The 21,339-nt window shown below is 40.8% G+C and overlaps 1 protein-coding gene across 1 annotated transcript in view; it reads right to left on the reverse strand.

Annotated features, from left to right (window-relative positions):
* Nucleotides 1-21,339, reverse strand: part of LOC126094694 (lipase 3-like) — a 64,421-nt gene that overhangs the window by 36,337 nt on the left and 6,745 nt on the right. The window contains exons 2-3 of the mRNA XM_049909219.1: nt 4,187-4,382; nt 157-271 (exon numbers count right to left, since the gene is read on the reverse strand). Coding sequence (XP_049765176.1) covers nt 157-271; nt 4,187-4,382 — 311 coding nt within the window. The remainder of the gene's footprint in view (nt 1-156; nt 272-4,186; nt 4,383-21,339) is intronic.

A 21,339-nucleotide genomic window follows, 5' to 3' on the forward strand; every position in this document is an offset into this window, starting at 1 on the left:
TGAAAGTTGGAAGGATTCTTTAAGGCGTTTCTTAATCATATCTGTTGCGAATAAGCGCTTACGACGCCAGAACATTATATGGTTTGCCCTTGTTAAGTACTGGTGAGGCAGACGAAAGTCGTAGAACGTAACAATACACCTCAGTTTACAGCTTACCTGAATTGCCAGAACTCGCTGTCGTCCGGATTAATGGTAGTATGGTTCCTGGAGTACTTGTTGCCACGTGCGTTTCCAAGCCATACGTCGAAGCCAGCGTCTGCCAAAATGTATGCTGCGAAAAAGTACAACGTTATACAAACTACTACAAAACTCCTATTTAAAGAATACAGCTGGTAGGTCAACTGTTTTCACTCTGTAAACAGGAATTTATTTGATGTTCTGGTTTTTACGACTAATTTCAATAAATTAATCAAAAACTTTTCAGTGACTATTATTAAATTTAACTAGAATACTTAGTAAAATGTAATCCCCTGTTTAATTAACATTTAGACAATATGCAGCCATTCTCAACTACCTTATTCTAGGCGTATACTAAGCCTGCACCGTAAATTTCCAGTTTAACCCTCTGAGTTCTAGTGATTTCTGCCCGAAACACGGATGTTGAAACAAGGCATCAAGTGGTAAACTCTGGTAGCGATAAGAATGTTTTATGTTGAAGAAACCACTTTTAGGATTCAGAGGAATATCAAAGGAACAGTCGGCGCGGAGATTGTGCTATGTGATTGTAGTATGTTGTGACATGCAGTTATTTTTACAGTGATAATATTGAGGTGATCACTGAAAGTGAAAGTAAGTATATCTAAAGTTATTTTAAAATAAATCTGAGATCGTACTACCGCTTTTAAGGGCGATTTCGAAATGAAACCGCTGGGTAGTATACTGTTTTGATATAAAATTTGTTATTAAAGTTTAGGCCCATTTCCGATTGTTACTTAGGATTATAATGGAGAGGATCAGAAGCAAAAGGACACGAGTGCACTTCTTGTGGTTTTGAGAACTATCTTGAGATCGTAAAATGAGCATTCCAATGTTTGTGTGTATTGGACACAAAAATACTTTGTGGCATTTTCTGTTCGCATGCTGGAATAACAGGTTAATATAAATGATAACTCTTATATCACAATTCGTGATCTCTTGGCATCAAAAATTCTGTGAATTAAGAAGAATGTGATTTATGTTTTCTCTATAGTGATTTACTATTGGTTATTGTTAATTCAATTATCATAAAATTTAGAGGTGTAAAAACATTTATGTATAGTGGGTAACACTAGTGAAACTTAAGAAGAAATAATACTGTTTAATGCATTATTTCACTACTGAAAATATCTCACACCGCTTGGGTCGCTTCCCTTTTCTCTCACGTATCATAAAAGGCCATTTAGATAATATACAACATAAAAAGCAGTCTCACCCTGCATGAACATAACTGTTTGGTGACATCTTGTAACTAGTTTCCTTTTCGTTTACCATAGAGCAACATAAATTGGGGTTTCACTTGTATCCTTTCACTACAAAAATTTTACCTGCCTCCCCGTGCTTTAGTACGTACATCTGTGAGATATTTTACACGTACAACACTAGGAAAAGAGTATGTCGTTCGATTATTTGAATACAGAGTAAAGATATTTACAGTATTTGTCACAGATTACAAAACCTACGGTATAAAATTAATGGTGCATACAGTTTTGATTTGCTGTGTTTTATCATTACGTTTAAATTTTTCATTACTGAAAGACGAATATTAAAGCGTAGTTTTTGTAAAGTAGCTCATAGCTATCTACACCGTACAAGAACAGATGGAAGACATCGTTTCTACAAAATACGTATGTGACAGAGGCCAATTATAGCAATAGAACTAGAGAGTCACTAACAATATTTTGAATCGCCCAGATCTTCTAGTAGCGCCCGACGTTCTGTTCAGCCTTTTTGACGGTAGCAACTCATGGTGTGGTCTGCACAAAAAGACCAGAAGCGATGGGGCACCATGTCAGAACCGTTCAATCCTCGCAAGCTTACCTACACTTACACCAATATCTGTCCTCCTAAAGCTATCAGAGTCAGCGGTCTTGCCGCAGAGGTAACATCGGTTCCTGTCAGATACCCTAAGTTAAGATTTTCGGGCTTGCTGGCACTTGGATAGGTGATTGGATTGAAGAGTTCCTTCATAACAGAACGCAGCATGTCATTCTCAATGGAGAGAAGTCTTCCGAAGTAAGAGTGATTTCAGGAGTGCCGCAGGTGAGTGTCATAGGAACGTTGCTATTCACAATATACATAAATGACCTTGTGGATGACATCGGAACTTCACTGAGGCTTTTTGCAGATGGTGCTGTGGTGTATCGAGAGATTGTAACAATGGAAAATTGTACTGAAATGCAGGAGGATCTGCAGCGAATTGAGGCATGGTGCAGGGAATGGCAATTGAATCTCAATGTACACAAGTGTAATGTGCTGCGAATACATAGAAAGATAGATCCCTTATCATTTAGCTACAAAATAGCAGGTCAGCAACTGGAAGCAGTTAATTCCATAAATTATCTGGGAGTATGCATTAGGAGTGATTTAAAATGGAATGATCATATAAAGTTAATCGTTGGTAAAGCAGATGCCAGACTGAGATTAATTGCAAGAATCCTAAGGAAATGCAATCCGAAAACAAAGGAAGTGGGTTACAGTACGCTTGTTCGCCCACTGCTTGAATACTGCTCAGCAGTGTGGGATGCGTACCAGACAGGGTAGATAGAAGAGATAGAGAAGATCCAACGGAGAGCAGCGCGCTTCGTTACAGGATCATTTAGTAATCGCCAAAGCGTTACGGAAATGATAGATAAACCCCAGTGGAAGACTCTGCAGGAGAGACGCTCAGTACCTCGGTACGGGATTGTGTTGAAGTTTCGAGAACATACCTTCACCGAAGAGTCAAGCAGTATGTTGCTCCCTCCTACGTATATCTCGCGAAGAGACCATGAGGATAAAATCAGAGAGATTAGAGCCCACACAGACACATACCGACAATCCTTCTTTCCACGAACAATACGAGACTAGAATAGAAGGGAGAACCTATAGAGGTACTCATGGTACCCTCCACCACACACCGTCAGGTGGCTTGCGGAGTATGGATGTAGATGTAGATGTAGATTGTTATGACCCATTTCGAGCAAAACTGTTTGAGATACGCAAAACTAAAAACTTAAACAAGTTTGTAGCACACACTATTCAAAAACACACGTTGTAAACGAAGGAAGAAGCAAAGATAATCTTTCTCACAGCCTTCTAGACTCATCTGCAGTTCGCTTCGATTGTGTAATCGAAAAATTAACGCACAAAAAATTTCTAGCGTAGAGACTGCGTGGATGACAGCATATAAAGAGGGGACGTGGTATGCACAGACTCCCAAACAACATTTATTTAAACATATTTATAGCCAGAATTCGATTATCAAACTTTGAAACGTTAGTCTTAAAGATTCTATCTAATACATTACATAGTAAAAAATTCGAACTTTTTTCGCAGTTTTGCCTTACATCTGCCTGTAAACTAACTGAATAACGTACTTCATTACTATTTGTAGCATGTAATCGTACTAAGTTCAGAGTACGAGCTACACAGGTAGCAAATGTTGCCAGCAGATAAAATTTTCGCTTTCGCTTTCGCTTATACAACTTCTTTTGGCCCAGCCATGCCCGATCCATTATCAAAGCACTGACCACGACAGTGATGTAAATCAGTTTCATGCTTGTTAAATGCATCTACGATTTCTGAAAATCCATTTATGAATCGATTTATGAATTTCCAATCTGTATTCCTCTTTGTCAATAAAAACCTTAAAATCAGGCTTTTCGGCTTGGTCTTAGACACAACTGAAATAGCATCGCAAATAAATGAAAAACCAGAGCTTCCTGGCTTTCTTCCAAGATTTTATTTAAAATACTATCCCCACACAATGACAAAAGCTCATTCTGTGTTCACCAGGGTAAATAGTTTGTTTCTCATGACAGCTTTCAACATAAATTGAATATTCTATTAAAATTAACTCAAAGTAGTTATCATATGGCTTTCCTAACTAGTGACTGCTTCCCCTAAAAGGCAGATTTCGTGAGACCATAAGATAATAACGTCTAAACAGCTAAAAGGTCTTTTCTTTCAGCAATAGTTTCTGCGCGTTGTTGCTGATGCGGCGCCTTACCAAAAGCCTTGTCGGGCCCCATGACCACCCAGTCCGCGGCGCTGGACTCGAGGCCGTGCACGAGCAGGATGGGGTAGCCGGACGGATCCTTCGCCTTGGGGCTGGAGGGGATCCGGTACATGCGCAGAATGTAGCCGTCGTTCGTCGTCGCGAAGTGCTCCTCCACTGGATAGCCGTACTTCCGGATCAGCTCGGGCTGCAACCAACAACGTACAGGGTCCTTAGGTCACAGGAGAAAATCAAAACCGCAGTGGTGTCAGCGTTCTGATGCATTCCCGATGCCGTTCAACCTTACTGAGAAAATAACACCAATCAGTATGGAGCTGAAGGCGGGCAAGTGTTGTTGCACGTCGCTGTCACAAATGGCCGTTCACATCTTGCGGTGTGCCGCCATGGTAGCTCGGCGTGTTCTCTCAGGAGGCTAGCCACTCTGTGTAGTGAAAAAAAAGCTGGGTGAAGTTCTCATCGATTCGATTTGAAAGGTGTCATGCGACATCCACGCAGAACCATTGACGAAAGGAAGACGAAGAGACAAACCGAAAGAAAGAATACGAAAAAAGTAGTTAGCCTCTAGATCCAGGGTCGAAGATTCTCTTCTATCGAGGAATAGGTGTTTGTCTTTTTGTAATCCTCTCTCATCTTCATCGCGATGTTGTGCAAGGTGCCAAAGTGGTGTCAAATAGAAATATTTACTCTATCCGGCTGAACAACCCCAGAGAACAGCTCCATGCAAACATTTCGCCACAATAGACTGGCCGCCTGGAGCTGTGGTCATGAAACACCATTCGAGAGTCGATAAAGGGAAAAGGATTTACGCGAGACGTGAAGACAACGTATTAGATCTCCTGGTCATCAGTAGGCTTGAAGTTTTTGACTCTCTTAAAGTGGAACAGGGAATCAGTAATAACGCCGGTACAGCATCACTGAGTACGGCTGTTGGTAGTATCGCAAATACAGGAAGACATTTCTGCTTGGCAAGAGCGACAAACAACACATTTCAGATTTACAAATAGTTTTTTACTGTTGGCATTTGCAGCTGACGTGATCCATATTTCAACATAAGCCGCTTCCAGCTGTGTATGAACTTTATTTACGGGAACACGAACGGTTTCGTGATAGCAAATCACATCCTTAGGTGCTCTTGCCTGACACAGCGGCGTGGAATGTGACCCTGTACGGCGAGAGGTTGGAGGGATGATTTCCGCCGCTTCCTGATACGATATTAATGCGGTTTTAACATGTCAGGTTTCCCAGTCGATGAATTTGATTCGTGACCCCTGCTTGATGTGGATAACAGAATTTTATTTTACGAAGATTGAGTACCCTCCTCCACATTCTTGGGCTTGCTGTATAGCGACTTATGTACACCTGAAGACGTGATCTCTTATCACGAAATCGATCGTATTCCTATATTTAAAGGGTCAAATACAGCTGGAAGCCGGCCGGTGAGGCCGAGCGGTTCTACGCGCTTCAGTCTGGAACCGCGCATCCGCTACGGTCGCAGGTTCGAATCCTGCCTCGGGCATGGATGTGTGTGATGTTCTAGGGGACTGATGACCACAGATGTTAAGTCCCATAGTGCTCAGAGCCATTTGAACCATTTGAACCATTTGTGTCAAATATAGGTTTCAGATTACTTGAACGGTCAGCACAAAACAGGAACGAGAATACTGAGCTTCAATAGAAAAAGTTCAAGAATATTCCACACTACGTCTTAGATAGATATGCGCCGAGCAAAGTTCTGAGGAATGAGAAATACCCGTCACGGATCGATAGCCGTGCTAGAAGGCTGCTCCAAAAGAAAAGAGAGCTTCACTGCAAATTTAAATGCACCGAAAGCCTTACAGATAAACAATAAGTGAACCATACTAAAATTGGGGTAAGAAGGGACATGCGTGAAGCGTTCGACTAATTTGAAAGTTACTATCGAATTGACGGTAAATCGAAAGAAGTTATGGTTTTACGTTCAATCAACACTGTAAATGGATACAATCCATCTGCCCAAACAGTCTTTGACCATAATGGCATCCAAACGGAGGGTGATAGAAAGAAGGCTGAAATATTAAACACCTTTTTTTCCAAAACAGTTTCACTGAGGAATGTAGTACCATAATTCTTTTTTGAAATTGTCTCACAAACCTCAAAATGGCAGCTATTGAAACAAATGACCACAGGATAGAAAATCACTCAGCAGAGGAATGCCAGTGGGCCTGATGGAATACGGATACCATTTCACGTAGAATATACGAGAGAACGTGCTCCTGTTCTCGCTGCAGTGTACCGTAGGTCGCTGGAGGAGCAGAGCGTTCCTAGTGACTGGAAAATCAGCACAGGTCATTCTCGTTGTCATGGAGGTTCGTTGAACAGACGGACAAAACAGTGGGCCCTTCATCTCTGTAGAATTTTAGAAGATGTTTACTGCTCCAATATTGTGAAACTACTGGAGACCGAAAATTTCCTCTCTGGGAATAAATATGGGCCCAGAAAAAAGTATAAAATCCAGCTCGTTCACCGGTGTCAGAGTTGATGCAGTGTTCGTTGATTTTCGCAAGACTGTTCCGCGCTGCCGCCTAATGAACAAAATAGGAGGCCAATTGCGTGACTTGTCTGACTAGACTGAAAAGTTTTTAGCAAACAGAACACAGCATGCCATTCTCAATGGAGAGAATTCCTCAAGCGCAAAAGTAAGGTCAACATTCCCCAAGGGAGAGTTATAACACAATATTTATAGACCACTTAGAGTTCTATGAGGCTTTTCGTGACATGATGCTGCATACAGAGAAGTTGCAATGCTACAAGATTGTACCGATTTGCAAGAAGACATGCAGATGATTTGTGCTTGTTGCAGGGACAGGGCATTTGACTCTCACTCAGACAAATGTAACGTATTGAGTCTAAAAGGCGAAAGATCCTTTATTTTACGATTACACTATTGTTGAACAATAGCTGGAAGCAGCCATGAAGTATCCAGGGATATACGTACGGAGCGATTTAAAGAGAACCGAACACATTAAACTAATCGTATGTAAGGCCGATGTCAGATTGAGGTTTACTGCAAGAATCCTCAAGAAGTGTAGTCCACATACAAAGGATGCAACTTACAAACGCTTCGTTCAACCAGTACTTGAATATTGCTTGTCTGGGATTCGTACCAGACAGGACTGATCGAGCACTTGAAGAAGATCCCAAGAATAACACCGCCCTTAGTTACACGGTCATTCAGCAAAAACGAAATCGTCACGGACGCTCAGACACGGAAACACACGCGCTCTCCATCACCTTGTGGTTTACTGATAAAACTCCAACAGGTTACGTTCCTAGAAGAACCAGCAAGTACGTTGCTTACTCCTATGTACATCTGGAGGAATGACTACGAACGTAAAATTACAGATTCGAGCCCGGACGGAGGCTTACCATCAGCTATTCTTCCTGCGAATCATTCTTGACTGGAATACGAAACGGGGAAATAAAAGCGGTATAAAAAGTAGTCTCTTTATGTCTCTTTACGTTTTTTCGTCCCACACAGGGTATCAAATAAATAAAAATATAATTGCAAATGTGAATGGGTCTACATCTACACCTGCATCTGCACTCCTCATGGTGTACGGCGGAGGGTACTCTTTGAACAACTGTCATTTCCCCCTTGTTCTGTTCCAGTCGCGAATGGTTCATGGGGAGAACGACTGTTGTAAGCTTCGGCGTGAGCTCGAATTTCTCTCATTTTACCTTCACAGCCTTTACGCAAGATATACATAGGAAGGGGTAGTACACTTTGTAGAAACGTGCGATCTCGGAATTTTAACAGTAAACCATACGATAATGCACAACGCTCTCTTAAGTTGGAGAACGTCTCCGCTAATCTCCCGGAGCTAATGAAACGAATCCGTCGGTGTCGAAAAGCGCTTTTCTTCTATGGATCTGCTCTGGAATGGGTGCCAGACTGACTAGCAATGTTCAACATCGGTCTAACGAAAGTTTTGTATGCTAGTTACGGATTAAACCATTACGATAATGATTCGTCACGTACTGATGAACCTAAATCTGGAAACGAATTTTAGTTGCTATCTTTATCAGAGGAGTTAATAATTTACTGAAGATGGTGTCAACGGTTGAAAACATGTAGAAGTTAAACGAGCGCCTTTTCGCTCGTGGATCGTAAAAAATACAGTGGAACCCGCCGTTTGGACGGTGGGGGTTCTGTCGTGATAGGAAACCAGTGTGGCAAAAAGAATACGGACAGTCACTATGGCCCAGCGAGTAGGCCTCACACCTTCGTCCTCCTTACTATAGAGCTACGTATTTTTCAAAGCGGAAGCTTACCGGAGTGTGGTGCTAGGCAGCTCTTAAAAAATGTGGCCGCCGCATTCTGTTTGCCACTCAGACCAGAAAAGGTCAGTCCATCTCCATTCCGTTTGAGCTCCGGGACAGAACAGCAGCTGCAGCTTCGTCACAGTTCGCGACCACATCTTGTTATAGACATATACAGTTTAACTATTCATTTCTTTGAACATGACATAGCAATATTGTTGGATTTACTGCTGTTTCGTTCGCTTGGTGAGCGTGACGAGCTGAAACTTCGATTACAAAACAACGGCACCAGCCATTCAGTAGGGTTTGTCAAGCCTCCCCTCCTCCCCCCCCCCCCACCCGTTTTTATAATCTTGATTTTCTCTTCTCTCTTCTCATGGTCCGGCACTCTCTCTCCGATTCCATCTCAGTTGTTTACGTCGAGATTTCATTCTCTGTGTCCTTGTTTCATTGTGTATAGTCAGTGAAGGCTGCCATTGCCTTAATAGCGTTCCATTCTGATTTCAGAATAAATCTCTGTTCATATTTGTCTTAAATCTTTTAACTACTAGTGTTGGTGAAACCACATATCCTCAGAATCCAGACATATCCGGAATCCCCTGCCATTAGGAACGCTGCTGACTCATTCGGTCGAATTCTTTATTGGAAATCAACCTAAAATCCTAAGTAACATTTAACTCGTCCGCAAACTGGTTCAAGTTATTTTTATTTAGGCAATCTGGGCTTGCGAAATCTGTGCTATATTCCAAGGCTTTGGTGGCACAGCACGCGTCTGCAGCTTTACATTTCACGTCACTCATTCCTACGCTGCCATTTTTTCATTTCCTGTCAATCTCATTTTTAGGCGTTTGTAATACCTTCTGCGCGATTCATTTGCTGCGTTTTGTATTTTCTCCTTCGTCAGCTAAATTCAATATCTAGCGTGTTTCCCAAGAATTTCTACTGGGTCTTGCCCTTTCCATGTTATCTCTCAAAGCTATGTGATCGACCTCTAATGTATTTCTTTCTCCTGCGTCACTCACTGGTTGCCTAATCCTCACTCTGAAACTCTCAATAACCTCCGGTTTCTCTCTATGTATCTTTGTCATATCTTCTTAATTCCCTACCTTTCTACAGTTTCTTCAGTTTTAATCTATAGTTCAAAACCAATTAATTATGGTGAGTGTCCAGGTCTGGTCTCGAATTCTCCGTCTTACCATCATCTAATCTATCTGAACCGTTTAGTGACCCTAGGCATCTTTCATGTACACATCCTTCTTTTATGATTCTTAAACTAATTACTAGCAGTTACTAAATTATCATACAAGCAAATTTCCACCAACCGGCACCCCATCTCATTCATCTTCCCCAGTGCATGTCTTCCTACCCACTCTTCCCTCTCGCCTTTTTCCTGTTATCGATTTCCAGCTCCCATCATTAAATTTCATTCATCACCTGCGGATCTAGTCGGCTATAGGCGTATAAAATTGTACTTGTTTAGTGGGTGTTGGCTTCGTGTCTACCTTGGGTACGATATTGCGTTCACTACGCTGTCCGTACCAGCTTAATCGCGTTCTTATTATCTCATTCACTACCAGATCTGTTGATGAATTACCCTCATTTCTTTTCTCTTGATAAGCTTGTACTTGCTATACCAGAAGGCTTGTACCTTTTACCACAGCACTCCACGAATTATCACTATATCCAACTTCAACTCATCCATCTTCTTCTTCAGATTCTCCGACCTTCCTACCCAGTTAAAGAATCCAACATTCCCCACTTCGACGTATAGAACAGCAGTTTCGTTTCTCCTGAAGACAATTTTTCGCCCAGGGGTCCGAATAGGAGCTATTTTATCTCTGGGATATTTTACCAAATAGGACGTTATCATCTTAATAGCATACAGTACAGCTGCATGTCTCAGGAAATATAACGGCTGCAGTTTCTCACTGCGTTCAGACGATCGCAGAAATGTTGCAACACGCGATCAGTTAAACAACTAGACTATTGCCGCTGCAAATACTGAAACAGCTGCTGTTCCTTTTTAGGCACTATATGGTTTTCTGGCCTCTTTACAGATACGCCTCTGATGTCGTTGCATCTACAGTATGGTTATCTGTATCTTAGAGGCACGCCAATCACTCCATTTGGGAAGAGTCCATGTATCTGTGGGGAGTATCGAATAATTACTTCTCTGAAATCCACTCCAGTCGGTGTAGAAGAAACTTATTGCTTCTTCCAGTGTCTACGTAAGTGATAATCCTGTTCGGAATGAGACAACCTCAGTCTCTTGATGCCTTTGACATGAAGATGTGTCCAGAGTCCTAATTTTGTACTGGTTGTGCAGAAACGTGTATCACTCAGTTTGCCGACAGGCAGTGACCATTCATTTCCTTTCGAGCTGTTTGGAAACAACTAGATAACCTAATTTCCCCGAGAACATAAATTATTATGAAATATACTCGAAATATAATGCAATGACCCCATGCACCATTCACATTGTTCTCTCTGCACAAGTGTGTTTAAACGTATGCATAAACAATCTCGAACACTTAGTTTTGGCCCCCTGTGATTTTCCTAACATTACTTTAGACGAGTGAAAGGTCATGGCCAATTATAAAAACCATTACTGTTCCACACTATATTGTATACTGTGACTGTCGACGTTGGGCTCAAAATTTCTTTGCACTTGTGAGCAGTCATGCAACTTATTTGAACATTATCGAGTATTTGCAGCAAGTTTTAATGCTTATAATTCTGTTCAGATTACCACTGCCAATTCAATATCTAGCGTGTTTCCCAAGAATTTCTACTGGGTCTTGCCCTTTCAATGTTATCTCTCAAAGCTATGTGATCGACCTCTAATGTATTTCTTTCTCCTGCGTCACTCACTGGTTGCCTAATCCTCACTCTGAAACTCTCAATAACCTCCTGTTTCTCTCTATGTATCTTTGTCATATCTTCTTAATTCCCTACCTTTCTACAGTTTTTTCAGTTTTAATCTATAGTTCAAAACCAATTAATTATGGTGAGTGTCCAGGTCTGGTCTCGAATTCTCCGTCTTACCATCATCTAATCTATCTGAACCGTTTAGTGACCCCAGGCATCTTTCATGTACACAACCTTCTTTTATGATTCTTAAACTAATTACTAGCAGTTATTAAATTATCATCCAAGCAAATTTCCACCAACCGGCACCCCATCTCATTCATCTTCCCCAGTGCATGTCTTCCTACCCACTCTTCCCTCTCGCCTTTTTCCTGTTATCGATTTCCAGCTCCCATCATTAAATTTCATTCATCACCGGCGGATCTAGTCGGCTATAGGCGTATAAAATTGTACTTGTTTAGTGGGTGTTGGCTTCGTGTCTACCTTGGGTACGATATTGCGTTCACTACGCTGTCCGTACCAGCTTAATCGCGTTCTTATTATCTCATTCACTACCAGATCTGTTGATGAATTACCCTCATTTCTTTTCTGTTGATAAGCTTGTACTGACTAGACCAGAAGGCTTGTACCTTTTACCACAGCACTCCACGAATTATCACTATATCCAACTTCAACTCATCCATCTTCTTCTTCAGATTCTCGCTGCACTCTCATATCAGTAGCTTTGTTATGATGAGCTATGGTGAGTAAACAAGCTGGACTCCACGCAATAACGTCAGCTGCCCTCATGTGTGCGACAGTTCGGGTAATCGTAGCTCGTGACGTGCACCTGCCCACTCTGCCTCGCCCGTGCACCCCTTAGGGTTCAAGCTGCCACTGTATCAAATTTCATCGAAATCGGTTCAGTGTGTAAACGTAGCAGACGCAGTTACTCTTTCATTCAATAATATTGGCATCGAAGTGCGGATTAAAGACGTTGAGGATTGTATTAGCATTGAATTCATTGAACTGAACTGTATTATGTTAAGTGTGTCAAGTAATAAAAGGGTTTCCACAAACATGTAAAAGTTCAAAACTCAAAGAGGAAATAACTTTTTCAATGTGTAAATATGTTTCAGTAATTTGTGTTAGATTCAATGCATTGTCACTGAGTTAAAAATAAACTAATAGCGCCACCTAATGGTTCTTTGGTTTACTAGACTAACTGTACCTTCTGTCGGTTCTCGGTTCTTTGGTGTACTACGCCGTGATGATCGTGTCATTGAGGTGAACTTCCGAACTACTAATAAGGGGACCTTGTGGTCTCGGAAATTCAGTTCAGGATGGGACTTCTCAGGTAAGAAGTATACCACAAGGGAGTCCACCATAAAAATTGTAAAGCACACTGGCCAGGAGATTCCGAGAAAACGGGCTCTAAAGTTTTCCATGCAGCGCATGTACAGGACGCTTAACACACTACGGCAGCTAGCGCAATGGCCATGCCTGTAGCGACAGCGCTTGCCTTGTGGGCGATTCAGGTTAGATCCTACTTTTTGATAACTTTTTATTTTTCTTTTTAATTGATTAAAAATTGTAACAACTTTTAAATGAGATTAATGACGTAATATCCATTAACCCTCTCAATACTGAGGGAGGGATACTTTATGGCCACCTTCTGAAAATATTGAAATCTACTCATATACTTTATTTTTTAAAATTTTGTAAAAAGTAATTATTGTCTTTAATGATGGTCCGCTTCGACAAGAATAAGTTGAAAGATGTAGAAGTGAGACAGCGCTATCAAGAAAAAATTGCAGAACATCTCACAATAACAGAGAACCCTACCAGTGTGGAGAACGCATGGATGCTGCTGAGGAATGCAGTGTTAGAAAGTGCAAATGAAGAACTAGTTTGCGATGCAAAACGAAGAAGTAAACCTTGGTTCGATGAACAATGTCGAGAATCTGTTGAGATTAGATCAGCGAAGAGGATAAAATGGCTACAGCAACTCTCGGAAGAAGCAAGGGTAGCTTACTACGAAGCGAGGCGTAACACGGACCAACTCATGAGAAAGAAGAAACGGGACCACCACAAAAGTCTGTTGATTGCAGTCGAAGAAGCAAAGTCGTCACGCTCGTTTTTCCAGGCCTCAAGATTCGCCAGAGGCGCATACAGACAACGTACATTGGTCCTAACGAATGAGACGGGTGAAGTTGTACCGCCAGAAGAGCAAGCAACCCTATTTAAAAAACATTTTGAAAACCTATTGAATCCCGACAACCCACCAGTAAGGGCAACACAGACGGATGCCCGTTTTGACAGAGTTGAAGTCCCTGAACCATCTGAGGAAGAAATCAGTGTTGCCCTAAAAGCACTCAAGAACAACAAGGCTCCAGGAGGTAGTGGTATCACAGCTGAGATGCTTCGCTTGGGAGGGGAAACACTGGTGGGTGCTTTGAAACGATTAATTTCTACCATCTGGGAAGCAGAAGTTATTCCTGAGGAATGGAAGGGAGCAATCATATGTCCCATATTCAAGAAGGGAGATGCTACTCATGTATCCAACTACCGAGGGATTTCGTTACTTGAAATTGGCTACAAAGTTTTTACAACACTGCTACTAAACCGCATGAAACCACTGGCTGAAGGAATTGTAGGGACCTATCAATGTGGGTTCGTTGCTGGACGATCGACAATTGATCACATATTTACTCTGAGGCAGTTGATAGAAAAATTCTACGAATTCAATAAGGATCTACACCTCATCTTCATCGATTTTCGACAAGCTTATGACAGCATTGACCGCGCCACGTTATGGGAAACGTTAGAGGAACTTGGCATCCCATCAAAATACATCCGCTTAATTGCTGCTTGCTACTCTCAGTCTACGGCCCAAGTGCGGTTTGGTAATCAACTATCACCATCATTCAGTATACAAAATGGATTGAGACAAGGAGATCCATTGGCGCCAATATTATTCAATTTGGCCCTGGAAAAAGTAAGCCGTGACACTTGTCGAACCAGAGAGATGGAGATGGTGGGAGCAGACACAATCTTGGCATTTGCTGATGATGTTGTGATCCTTGGCGACACTCTAGAGCAGGTACGCAGGGATACTTCCCGATTCCTCCACAATGCAGAGAAAATTGGGCTGGTGGTGAACGAGGAAAAAACTAAATATCTTGTTGTATCACGCCGCCGAGATCTCCCTCCTTCCATTGATGTCGACAGGCATACCTTCGAACGAGTTGAAGAGTTCAAGTACCTGGGCTCCATACTAACAAATAGAAGTGAAGTAACGAAAGAAGTACAGCAACGTATAACAAATGCTAATCGCATGTTCTTTAGCCTGAACAATCTTTTCAGATCTCGGCTGATATCGCAGAAGAACAAGATCCACCTATACACGACACTGGTGAGACCAGTACTTTTATACGGCTGTGAAACTTGGGCAACATCAGCAACAGCAGAAGAAGCAATATGTGCATTTGAAAGGAAGGTACTTCGGAAGATATATGGACCCATCTACAATGCCATGGAAGGTAAATGGGAACGAAGAAAAAAAGAAGATTTATACCAGCGGTATGGAAAGCCACACATTGGACGAATATTGGCACAGAAGAGACTCCAATGGTTTGGCCACATCCTACGGGCAGACGGATCCCTTCCAAACAGAGTCCTCCACTCTCAACCCACAGGAAAACGCCCTAGAGGACGCCCAAGAACTCGATGGAAGGATAGGATAACAACGATCCTGAAAGAAGTGGAACCAGCAGCCGTGGAGGAGGACGCCAACGACCGGATGAGATGGACTGCCATCTGCAACAGCTCCCTCCTCTCGTGTAATTGACAGACACTGCGTGTGTGTTTTTTTTTTGTTTTTTGTTTCTGTAATGTATCCCTCTTGCCTTTTAAACCTTTGATTGAATGCCCTGTTTATTTTTTCGTTTCTTCTTTAAGCTGTAATGTACATATGTAACTTTACTACTGTATAGAGTACTTTTGTAAGTCTTTTTGTCTTTACTTTTCCTTTTGTTCTTCTTGCTGTAGGCCTTAAAGGCCCGATAAGGCAATAAATGATGATTGTCTTTAATGAAGTCTTTTTCCATATTCTGTGACTGTTTCACATTTTTCGTTTAAGCTTAATCGAAAATTTAAGTTTAAGGGAAGTGGTCATAAAGTCTTCCAAGTAAAAAACTAGTTCCCCAGATTTATAACAAGTATGTTTAATCTGTGCACAGTTTAGAATATCGTCAGATTTGCAATAACGTTTTGAGGGGGATAGGACGTCTAAAAAAAAATTCGATTTAAAAAAATTTTAAATTTTGTAGCGCACATCATCCTGAATAGTTTGATGTATAAAACATATACATTTGAGAGATTATAAGGCACGTTGTTTGGACTTAAGTGTACCAAGCTGCAGCGCCACACCCCTTTGCACAGCATTCTTCTGTCATTCGTAAGTGAAGAATATCATCACAGGAATTCTCTACCAACTGCTGTAATCGAAGTCATCAAACCCGTATTCAGGACCCTTGCAAACGAAAACCTACTGAAGAAATGTCTTCATGTCGGTACCCAAAACCCAAGTGAAATTTTTAACCACTGTGTATGGGAAATATTGCCAAAAACCATTTTTGAGGGTAGAAATGCGCTTGTTATTGGTGTTTATGATGCAGTTTCATGTTTTAATAATGTTGTGCAAAGCAGGAATTATATTTTAGAGAAAATGGGAATTAAGCCCGGAGTGAACTGCATCATAGCTTTGTATGTGATAGGCACAGAGCGTACAGTGAAAGCAGATAAATCATTTTTGGAGGTGATAAAATCAAGAAGAGCTCACGATACGAATGTGAAAAAGAAGAAAACTGGTTTAGAAAATGAAAAAAACCTGCTTATGGTACTGGACAGGTCTAAAAGAATGCCAAATGCAAGCAGAAACTTTAACAGTCATTTTCCGCAGAACACAAATTTCTGTAGTTAGGTATGTGTAATATCCATAATATCCTATTACTTTCAAACTTGGTATACCTATTAAACACAAACTCATTAATGCAAAACTCTAGAATTTTCCAAATCTATTAAAAACTGTGGTAAAAACTGAGGTAATTAACTATAAAATTTGAGGTTTTTCTAAACATGAAGTTTAAAATGTGGCAGCTCATTCATTTTTTCATAAATAAAATAAATTCTAGAGTTTCATACGCCTGTATCCTGTGCAAAATTCTCTCTTACTTATGAAGAAAAGTGTACCTATAGCAACAAATGCAGCCAATAGTAAGTGAAAAAAATTATGAAATTTCGCATGTAAAAAAAAGTTTATTTTGCTATGTTTTCTAACCTTGCTATGACCGTGAATCCTGAATCCTTCCTGGTCATGCTGACAAAGTTTCATGAATTTATTTGTATAAGTATAGACAGTGGAAATTAAAATCTCCTGTGGTGCCTCTCCTGTTCCAAGTCGGCCCGTTTGACGTCCTACCCCCCTTAAGACAATAGTAATTAAAGCTTTAATTTACCTCCATCAAAACAAAAACATTTGAAATTATTCAACTCTTTTAAAAAATATATCATTTGTAATTAACATTTATGTTATTAGCTGTAACAATCATTTTATAAAATCCTTATGATTTCATTGATAATGTTTTAGGTCATTAACTTTGTTTAAAAGTTGCCATCATTTTTAAAACAAATAAAAAAGAACAAAACAAATATTATTGCAAGAGAGAATCAAAGCTGGGGTGTCCACGTGGCAAGCGAGTCCGCTTCGGGCGTAGCCATTTCACAGTGCTGCCATAGTATATAAAGTGACCGCTACATTAGCTACACGTAAAATTTTTGAGCCCTTTTTCTGGGAATATGCTGGCTAGTGCGCTTTACAACTTTTATGGGTGGACATCCTTGAGGTGTACTACTAAACTGTGAAGTCCCATCCAGAATTGAATTTGCGAGACCGTTGGACATTTGGATTAAATTTTAGTTAGGACTTTTTTTCGTGTTCCGATTTTGATGAAAAAGAGTTCATATGTTGTCCCAACCTACGATCGAGATATCTGTGAAAATTGCGAGAAAAATCGTCTTTTAGTTTTGTTTTGGAGATTAGCGAGTTCAAACAGACAGACACCAGGTAAAACTTTAAATTACCATATCTTTTTTTCGTGATCCGATTTTGATTTAATCAAGCGTGTATGTTGCCTCGAACTACGCTCAAGCTACCTGTGAAAACCCCATGGAAATTGGTCTAGTAGGTTTGGAGATTGGCGTGTTCAGACAGATAAGCAGATGCGATAGTATTTTAGTTTTGTTCTTGGAAACAGTAGACTGACGACGCTGTATACGCTAAATGCTGTACTGCGCGGTGAATGATATGGACGATAGAAAATGTTCCCAGTTTCTCTGTAAAGCGAGCAAAGATAGTGCAATCGGCAGTACACTGCCTGTGAAAGGCGGGTAAATCTGTTTCAGTTCACTATACACGCAATGCTCGATTCACTGTGCACGAAAGACATTTCATTAATTCACGAGTTATATGTGCAGGTTCCACGACTGATTGCACCGTTCTGGTGCGCTAAAGGAGGATCAACAAATTTTTCCATTACTCTGACTTACATATTACGTTCTGAAAGTGTCTAATACGATTAATCACGTAGAAATAGGAACATGTTCCCTTCGGGAAAGCCGCCGACCCTTGAATGCGCCAACATTAACACAACGACTTCAGCAACTACGACTGAAATGGGCACATGACCATCAGCACTGGACGTTGGCTCAGTGGCAGGGCGTTGCATGGTCTGATGAATCCCGACACCTTCTTCATCTTGCCGATGGGAGGGTGCGAATCCTTCGTCTTCCAGGGAAACAGCTTCTTCTCACCTGTACTGTGGGACGAAGACAAGCTGGTGGCGGCTCCATTATGCTCCGAGTATCCATGAGTCCAGTGGAGTTAGTGCAAGGCACCATGACGGCCAAGGAGTACTACTGTACAAGTAGTTGCAGACAACGTACACCCCTTCACGACGACCGTGTATCTCTACGGCAATGGCGTTTTTCAACAAGATAATGCTCCATGTCACAAGACTAGGATTGTGATTGAGTAGTTCGAGGGACACAGTAGTAAGGTTCAGTTGATGCCCTGGCCACCCAACTCACCAGATCTGAAACCTATCGAATACATGTGGAATGTGAATGAACGTGGCGTCACTGCTTCCATGAAACGACGCGTCGCCGCTCTTATCCGTGCCGAAGGTGGACATACCGGCTGTTAGGTAGCTGCTCATAATATTCTGGCTGATCAGTGATTGAGGGTGAAACACATAAATGTTAGGGAATGGATTGTTCAAAGTATTGGAATATATCGGTCTAGACAAGCCTTTTTCATTCGATCTGTTCCTAGTGCTGCAAGTTTATTTATTTGAAAAGTTAAGAGCTTAAAATCTCAATTGAAGATCTCAAGGAAAGAAAGAATTAACTTAGATGCATATGCTGTATACCTCTTTTATTGACAGATATTTATTTTAACACCAAAAGAGGTACGTGGGAGGTTTAGGTTTCCTAGATACTTAGTAGCTTAGTCAGCATCATAAACTGAATATGAAACCACAGTGTGCAATACTTTTGGTCTAACTTAGAAACTAATTGATGTTAAAAATTAAAATTCAACTGTAATTTTGAATATTTTCGAATTTTTTATTTTGTTTTTAGTTTATGAAACGGGGAACAGCGTTTTGAATATATCAGGAAAACAAAATTATTTCTCCATGTCTTCTACCAGATACTTCAACCATTCGTTGATAGCATTAAAACTGACATTTATGCCGATAAAATTTAAGAAATCACGTTCTAATCTCGAATTACATGTTAATTCAAAATAAACAGGAAATGGCGATACAGTGATTTCATATTTCTTTCACAGCATGAGAATTGGCTCTGACATAACGCCCATTGCTTTTCCTTTTTGACACGATTCAACCCAAGAAGACATGTAATATTTCGGGCCTGAATAATCATTACAGTTCATAGTCGAGTTTTAGAAAGTGCTACAAGTCCGACACACCCCCTCTTCTTATGTTGTTTGTAATTTTATCACATGAGCAGACGTAGAGATTTTGGTTTATACTTTTATCTATACATACATCTCTGTGCCCTCCAGTCTTGTGAGAATATTAAGTTCAAGATAATATAGAGATTATGGCTATCTTCTCTTGCGTGGAAAATTCTTCCAAGCGAGTTAGATTTTACAGTGATAACATTCATCACACACTAATTGCTGTTTTCATACAAGATGTTATCTGCCGTTGGGTGTTCCGAAGACAGTGATTACAGTAAATGCCAGAAATAATTACAGGAAGAAAATTCAAGTAAAATGGCGTGTTTATGCACCAAGCATTGATGAAATTAAAGATTCTGGTCTAGTGTCAACAGACGTTCCCGAAGTATCTACAAATAAAAATCGAAACAACCGAAATACTAAGAGTTTCTAGCGTGATATTTTTCACTCTATTCGAAGCCATTAAACAACCACGATCAATTTACTTCTAACAGCGAAATGGATCAAATTTCCTGTCAGACTCAAATAATACCTCTGTGCTTACACTCACAAACATATTACACCCACGATCAGGATTTGAACTGCAGTGCTGGCCGTAAGATACAATCTCTTATATTATTAGTAAGAAAGAAGCATCTGGAGGCTGTCCAGATAATATAAACAAATTCAAATTAAGTATTGCTATTTCGTGTCCGTTTACTGAATCAGAGGATATGATTCGCTTAAAGCTGTATTTGCTGTGCTGGCAAATAAAACTCACGTTTCTCCTACAATGACTTGAGTAAATCATTTGTGTGTAGAAGAAATCAGTTGTGTGTAGTTATTTTATCTTTAGACTCAGTTAAAAAAATTATATAATAATACTGCTTGTTTTCCTTTTTACCCGCTAGGGTAGCCGAGAGCGCTAACGCGCTGCTTCCTCTACTCGGGTAGGCGCGCCGGCCCCGTATCGAATCAGTCTGGCGGATTAACGACGAGGGCTGGTGTGCCGGCCAGCCTGGATGTGGTTTTTAGGCGGTTTTCCACATCCTGCTAGGTGAATACCGGGCTGATCGCCAAGTTCCGCCTCAGTTCCACGCGTCGCAGACATTTGCAATACGTCCGCACTATTTCTCGATTTACACTAGACGCAGACAGTTGGGGTACACTGATTCCGTCCTGGGGGCTACAGGATGGCGGCAGGAAGGGTATCCAGCCATCCCTAAAACTAACATTGCCAAATCCGATGTCACCACGCCGACCCTGCGATCGCTGCGGGACTCTGGCGTAAGCGAAAGAAAGAAAGAAAAGAAAGAAACTGCTTGTTTTCCTTTTTCCACTTATCTTCTTTCAGAATATCTTTTTAATTCTCCCCATTCTTCTTTGTAAATACCGGCGTATTCTCCTGGCAGCTGTAATTACGCTTAGTTTCTACTCATTTTATAAACTGACAAATTATTTAAATTTAAAATTAGTCACCGACGCTCTGAATGTCTCTGAGAAACTACAACTACGACACCTACTAAATTTCATTTGTTTCCTCGACCAGTAATGTTTCACGATACCGTGAGGCTATTTGCATATGCGTGTATACCTACATTACAAAAATATCTTGTAGTGCATGGTACAAACATTCTTCGTTGTATGTATGTGAAGATTTATACATGAGCCCTGAGAGAATCAGTAATTATATGCCTATTTGCATATAAACTATAGACCTATCACTCTTCAGTAAGTATTGTACAAGACATTTCCAAAAATAATTAATAACTGCAGACCAAATAGTATTGGATGTTACTCAGATGAATCAACGAACTTGTATAAATGGATATAACACAAGGGACCACTTACAGGGCTATTACAAATGATTGAAGCGATTTCATAAATTCACTGTAGCTCCATTCATTGACATATGGTCACGACACACTACAGATACGTAGAAAAACTCATAAAGCTCTGTTCGGCTGAAGTC

The sequence above is a fragment of the Schistocerca cancellata genome, chromosome 8, assembly GCF_023864275.1.
Source record: "Schistocerca cancellata isolate TAMUIC-IGC-003103 chromosome 8, iqSchCanc2.1, whole genome shotgun sequence".
NCBI lineage: Eukaryota > Metazoa > Arthropoda > Insecta > Orthoptera > Acrididae > Schistocerca > Schistocerca cancellata.